At 32.1% G+C, this 7,500-nt stretch overlaps 1 protein-coding gene across 2 annotated transcripts in view; it reads left to right on the top strand.

Moving 5' to 3' along the window:
• The window catches only part of LOC144968380 (uncharacterized), a 10,895-nt gene extending 3,502 nt beyond the window's left edge, over positions 1–7,393 (top strand). Inside the window, exons 3-6 of one of the 2 annotated variants that reach the window (XM_078906666.1) lie at positions 543–667; positions 4,495–4,627; positions 5,922–6,059; positions 7,301–7,393. In XM_078906666.1, the coding sequence (XP_078762792.1) occupies positions 543–667; positions 4,495–4,627; positions 5,922–6,051 (388 nt within the window). In that variant the 3' untranslated portion in view covers positions 6,052–6,059; positions 7,301–7,393. Of the gene's footprint in view, positions 1–542; positions 668–4,494; positions 4,628–5,921; positions 6,060–7,199 lie in introns of both variants that reach the window. The other variant, XM_078906668.1, reaches the window with a different exon arrangement.
• Positions 7,394–7,500: the final 107 nt, after the last annotated feature.

Raw genomic sequence — 7,500 nt, 5'->3', positions numbered from 1 at the left:
CTCGCAGTTCTGTCTTGAAGAGGCGTGGAGCGGGTCCCAAATAAATGAACAGTACCCATTAAAAAATTTGTTGATTGCCATGTCAATTCTTTAGCATATACGTCACCCCAACATGATGATATTTTGCGGTGGTGGATTACAAATGTGATATGATATGAGAAATGTGCGGCTATGTGGTCTTGTGGTATGACACTCGCTTTCGTATCGGATGGTCCTTGGTTCATGCCTCGCTCGGCATATAGTTGAGTCCTTGGAAAAGACTTTTTACTCACATTCTCTCACCGTACTCAGGTGTAAAATGAGTACTTGGCCCGCAACAGCCTTGTCTCTGTTGAAAAAAAAATGTAATATCTAACAGGCGTCATGTCTCACTCTATATGTTACATGTTGCTGTTGATCAGGGACTCTTTGTAGAGCGCTTTGAGCACGTTTCGTGGATATTGCGCTATATAAAAGCTCAAGTTAAAAAAGCTCAAGAAATGTGAATGACAATCTTTAGTTTACTTCTAACGTCATTTGTAACAATGTGTGTCTCTTATCAGGAATTACGAAAAGGCAATACAATGCTTAAAGGCTCTTCAAACAACATGCGCTGGAGACGACAAGGTCCAAGAGAGTACTGAATACATACTGATGTATTTTCGTCAGCGAATACCAAAATGCCAAAGTAAAATATTGTTTTTACTTTATTGAAAGTGTGTGTGTGGGGGGGGGGGGAAGAGAGAATAAGGGGTAAAAGAGGTGGGTGCTAGTTACAGGAGAGGAAGGTGGAAGAGCGATGGGGGGGGGGGGGGGTAGAAAATGGAGAGAAAAAGCGGGGTGAATGTAGGAGAACAAGGAAATGCCACTATCTTGAACACTACTAATCTGTCATTCAAATTGAAAGTATTCTATATAATTTGAAAAATGTGAATTCCTGATTTAATAATAACATGATTTTTTAAAAATATGGTACAGCGCTTCAACACAGAAAATATCAGCCTATAAGCGCTTAAATCAAATCACACATACACACACACACAGACACACACACACACAAAGATACACATTCACGCACACAAACACAATCACACACACACACACACACACATACGTTTTTATGCAATCTACTACGATCCTACAAATATTTTACTGGGCACAAACGGTCCGCAATGAAAAAAAAATCTCATTCCAGTTTTTGCACATAATATATAGGAGGGACAACTAGCTTTGTAGAATCACTGGCCGAACGTAGAGACCAGGTTTGAATATCCTCCAATTCGTTGCGACAGCAAGGGGGTGGGTGGCAATACCTTCAAGACAACCACGGTAGCAGAGGTCCAGCTGAGTCACACCTAAGCCTCATATACATCAATTTGGCAGCACTCTTCTGGAACAGTACGAACATTTCAGATTATGCTGCATATGATAAAGTGCGTGATAACATCCTTAGAAATAAGCCGTAGGATGGAAGAAATCTTTTTATTTGGAAAAAAAAAGATTTAACCAAATTATAAATCTATTGTTCCAGTCGACAGTCCAGAGTTTATGAATGTGCCCATTTTTTGTCATTATGTCAACAATTTGAATGCGCTTCACTCTGCAAACACCTTTTAAAACAGTAATATATCTATGTCATTGAATTTCTTTTTTATCATTTAATTGCTTACTTATTTTTAGTATTTTCAATTCAGGGCTACGATTCTTTTTTTCAATTTTCACAGAGGAGTTGCAATATACACTTTATACAAGCTTAGTGCTCACGAATTTACCTTTAATCAAACTGTAGAGGAAATTATTTGGTGCACGTTTCTGTACATTAATGTAACATTCTTAATAGGTAATTTCTATAGAAATCAAAACTTAAATAAATTACATTTCATAGAGTCATTAACAAAAAACGTATTGTCACTTGACCAAGAACAATTTGATAGTATATTGATTACCGGGGATTTTAATTTTTCTACTATTTCATGGAATAATCATTGTAACGTTTACCCAGATTCACATATTTGTTGAAACATTGCGAGATGCATATCTCTGCAAATGATCAATAATCCGACGCGTCATAGAAATTGTCAACAGAGTAATATTCTGGATTTTTTAAATTTGTAATGATGAATATTGATGGGTTCTATTCAGCATTTGTCTTCCCTTGGAAATAGTGATCATGAAGTTATACATACCTCTCTAAACATACCAGAAAACGTTTTTAAAATGCATGCAAAGAAAGTTTATGACTACTATAAAGGAATCTATGAAGAGGGAAGAAGGTTTTTGGCTGAATTGGATTCGTCCAATTATTTTCAGATAGATGTCCAAATGGTTTGGAACTATTTAAAGAATACACTAAAAGAGGGTATCTATGAAAATAAATCAACATCTATGGATGTATGGTGATGTTTAAAAAGGTGTAAACAAAAGACGTATTTAAGTATAAATCTAAAGACAATTTTTAAACCTATGCTCCACACAGAAATGTGACAAAACAAGTTTTGAAACAAAAGACTAAATCATTTTAGAAAAAAAATACGTCTGAGAGTAAGTTAAATGTATACATTTTGTTTCAAGTTATTTGCACAAGAAAATTTTGATGATTTGCCTATAGGTATTTCGTTATCGAGTTATTAACTCTTGTGTAAATTATATGGTGGCGAATGAGGTTGATGTATATAATGAATTAGTAAAACTTGATAAAAATAAAAGTATGGGACCTGACAGTATACATACACGTATATTAAAGGAATCTGCCAAGGAAATAACATTTCATGTCTGCTATTTATATAACAAATCTCTTTCTAGTAGTGTACTCTCCGATGACTGGAAAATAGTTACTTTTCTTGATATGAATCAATTGCAAAATAATTGTCAACATGGATTTAGAAAGGGACACTCTTGCATAACGCGGTTATTGCAAGTAATGGATGATTTTACAAGCTGTATATATAGATAAAAAATTCAATATTGATGTTATATATTTGGATTTCAGGAAAGCTTTCAATTCTGTGCCACACAAAGGGTTATTTTTTAAACTGAAAGGTTATGAAATTACTGGTAATATATATCACTGGATAGTATCTTTTTACAACTGGCCGTACAAAAAGTATTGTCGTAAGTGAAAGTTGTTCTGACTTCATATGCGCAGCTAGTGGTTTTCCTCAGGGCAGTGTAGGCCTACTTGGTCCTTTACTGATCATTATCTATATAATTGATCAACATGATACTATAAATTCTAAATGCAAATATTTGCTGATGACACCAAAATTTATGCACTAAAATTAGATAAACTTATCGTACAAAATGATAAAAATTCACTACACAATTAGTCTAAAAATTGTCAGCTTTAACTTAATATTATTAAATGTAGAATGCCACACATTGCCTTATGTCTTATGCCTTATTCTCCTATTACACAGGTGACAATAATATGATTTTTATGTCAATTTCATGCTCTTAAATGGACGGGGATCACCTTTGATAATAAATTGCGTTTTGATGAACAAATATGTGATTGGATAAAAAGAGCGAACAAGCTTGTGGGAATTAGAAATCTAAATACAAAAGCTTTAGCTATCTTGATTTAAAAACGTTTGTCCAACTTGATAAGTCTGTCATAAGACAGTGTCTAGAGTACGAAAATAGTATTTGGAGTCCCTTCTTTAAGCGACAGTCCGTTGAAGACACGCAAAGAGAATTTTACCTGACATCTATCTTATTTACGTAGAATGATTACTAGATTATCTAAAGTTGCCTTCACTAAATATCGTAGAACAAGAGGTGATTTTATTCATATATGTTGACATGGTTCTTACAATATATATTATAATGATTTTTTTATTCTGTCGTATGTTACAAACACCAGGGGAGATAATTTTTAAGATATTTGTTCAAAGATGTAATTGATCTATAAGGAAAAATAATCTAATTCAAAGGACTGTGACAATTTGAAATAAACTAAAGTTTGAGACAAAAAAATTCTAATAAAATTAATAATTTTAAGAATGGTATTGATGAAGAGCTTGCTAACATAATATTTGATTTTAACATGATATGTGATATTATAGTATTTTGTATATCTATTATTTGAAACTCTCAAATGTACAGGCTGGACATGCCAAATGAATGTAAAGAGAGTTAATTATACTACGATTATTGAATATGACACTTGTTTATGTAATTGATATTTAATTCTCACTATTATCAATTAATTAACATTGAATACTATATATATAATTGATAAAATTTAGAAACTATTAGCTCTTAAACGATACGATGCAATAGAAATTCATGTCTATAATAATACCCATTGTAAGAGGATAAAGTTCATCATATCTTATCTTATCTTACATTCAATACTATTACCCCCGAGAGAATACATTGTGACAGATTATTTTTAAAAATTACAGTATAATAATTATCCTGTTCATGATGAATAAATTGAAAAGAAATAACATAGATCGGGTCTTTCAAAGAAACGTACTATAAATTACATCTGTTTTTTTTTTAAATTCATAGATCTTCCCGAAGGAACTTGCTATCATAGTGAGATGTTGAAGTGCATTGCAGGAGTGCCTGAAGATTTGGATCTTGTGACATTTGATTTAATGAGTGAACAAGACAAACGAAGCAAGTGCAAGATATTCAAAGGGTAAGTACGTACATTTTCATTTTTGTAATATTCGACACAAAATACAACTATATTAAGTTATCATTAAAAGCATTGAGAATAATTAGTTTCATAAGTTCCTCTGGGTTGAATGATAAAGAATAATCTAAAATTCTAAGTGTTGTCCACCAATAGTAAAGTAATAATAGCTTATCAAAATGTCCAAAAGTGTTGACAAAGTTGATCGTTTGGTTAATAATTTGTCCACACTTTAAAACTTTTGTTTTTCTATTGTTTCCAGACCGTCGGATTTTTAAAATCATTTTTTATTATTTAACACAAAGAAACTAATGAAAACGAATTTCATAGATATTTTAAAGTAACTTTGTTCTGATGCTCTTTTGTGTATAATATTACAAACTCAATTTACACAGCTTCGTATCATTTTAAATGAAGACAGTTACCGTAATATAAGCATCCCTTATGATTCTTTGACTGTAGTTTCTTTATTTTGAATACTAACTTCAACCGTCTGTTACTTTTGAATGTTGCTGACTAGTCTAAGAATATTTTATAAATGCCCAATGCATCTATTAATTCATTCTGAGATTTTGTGAAGTCATGGGGGAAAATATATGTTTACTTTTGCACTGCCGGCTGCGTTCTAAATTATTTCTAAATATATAAAAGAAATGTCTTTAAAAACATATATCAGGCAAAGTGCTCACACATTTTAAAAATGTCTCCCAACGATAAAAATGTTATTACTTCGGCGTGGTTTGGATACCAATAATTGAATTTTAGATGAAATAGCATTTTATAATTTTATCTTTATAAATCAATCAATATCAATGTTTTGACAACATATACAGTTTGACAACAATGAATTCACTGATCAATGCTTTGAATTAAAGAAAAAGTGGCTAGATACAATTTGCCTTCATTGTTTCCGATAATATAGTAATTTTTATAAGAAATTTTGGAGGAAGATTACCCAATTTGATTGTGTGACAGAAATAACAAAGCACACAATATTGGCTACCATCAAAACACATTTTCCATTTAGACCAGACAACTTTAATTTCAAACAATTATAATTAAAGGTGATCGCACCTTTTAAAAGGTAGTAAGCCTATGACTTAAAGAATAATCACAATATCCTTTATCAATGTAGTTTTAATCTGTAGGTAATATGAGTTTAAAATATAAAATTAAAAAATAGAATAAATAAGAAATGTTTGCCATTGCATGTCAAAATATTTATAAGAAAGACCTGTACTTTAAAAAAAGTAGTGACAACATCCTTGTGTATCCATTTCAAATCTTCTTGTCCCAGGGAGTTCAATAAACTGACAAAATGCCTGGAGAAACTCCGTGACGACTGCAATTCTGAACGTGCATCCGACCACCTCCTGGGGACCCTTGAAAATTTTGTCAAAATTTACACAACCTGTTCTAAATTTTAAGGAGTGAGGTAATGTTTACGTTATAGAAGTGTCCTCATGAGTTGCTCTAATGAAGACTTGCTTGATTGATTTTATTTAACAATAAATAAGTTATCATTACTTTGCGGGGCTGCTAGCGGCTGACGCCTGGGTTATTCTAATCTTTCCTTGGAAAAGACCCTAAAGACAAATTTCCCCATAAGGATGAATAAAAAGAATTTTATTTTGTTTTGTTTTATTTTATTATCTAGGTACACAACTGTCAGGTACCGTTCTCTGCCAATATAATATTTATCTTACTTACTACATAGAGTGGGCATGTCCAAGTGTGGAATGCAATTTTTGTTTAGTAGTATTCTTATCTATGCTGTATTTGTTGTTAATCCATATTGCAAAGTTATATTAATTGCCTTGGGATACAATGCATTTTGATTCTCGATGAAATCAGCTAACCTATGTACTAACCTCTGCCTGGTTTGGTGAATTCATATTATGCTGTCGATCCACAATAAAACAGATTCCATCCTGGTTTGCTACAGTTCTTGTACGGCTATGTGGTCTACTGGTATGACATTCGTTTTAGGATCGGAAGGTCCTGGGTTCGCATATTTGAGTCCTTGGAAAAAGGCGTTAAGACATATTCTCTCACTGTACTCAGGTGTAAAAGGGACACCTTCCTGTGACTGGTAATTCATAGAGAGCTCCATTCTGGCCAAAGGTTAATTAAAACAATAACATGTCTAGGTAGAGCTTATTTTAAAATTGAATAATAAGTTCAATCTATGACAATCTGGACTAAAATATATTTCTTCATAAACTAAAGTATATTTTGTCTCGTTTATGATATTAAAGAAAAATTCAACGTAGTTGTGAATATTTTGTTCTTGGTATATAATTCTTTTATCAAGTTTATTGCGACAGAATACCAGCTGGCAATGATCTGAGGACTTTTGATGAATGATCGGTGTCTAGTCTTAGATCAAAGCAATGCCGAGCAATGTATCTGATTAGGTGAAAGTGAACGTGAACTTGAGTAATGCGCGTTAAACATGATTTCCATTGAGAGAATAAATAAAGTACTTGAAAGCGTCCCGAGCATGTTGTAATCATCTAAATGATTTTAAAAATATATTAATGTTCATATTTTTATTTCTTACATAATTATTCAGGACAACTTTGCCGACATAACAGATAAAGAGAGAAGGGGCAACCCGAAACGTGCAATGAATATAATGGTTATATTATTGTTTATACTTTATTTAACCAACAGGACATAATGTGACGTATTTCATATGAGAAAAAATCAGCTGTGAAAGATAAAGAAATGTCGTGGATACTAAAATTAAACATTTAATTATATTGCCTTGCATTGTTAGTTTTTTTTTTTTGGTATTTTTTTTTTAAAGTTTTTGATTTGATGCAATATTCATGTAGACCGTCTAGCAAGAAAATTAGCTTGTTTCTTGGTCT

The sequence above is a fragment of the Berghia stephanieae genome, chromosome 3 (genome assembly GCF_034508935.2).
Source record: "Berghia stephanieae isolate SIO BIC M18660-M18661 chromosome 3, UCSD_Bste_1.3, whole genome shotgun sequence".
NCBI classification, from domain to species: domain Eukaryota; kingdom Metazoa; phylum Mollusca; class Gastropoda; order Nudibranchia; family Aeolidiidae; genus Berghia; species Berghia stephanieae.
Note: the sequence above shows the minus strand (reverse complement) of the source record. Positions and strands in the feature narration are given on the sequence as shown.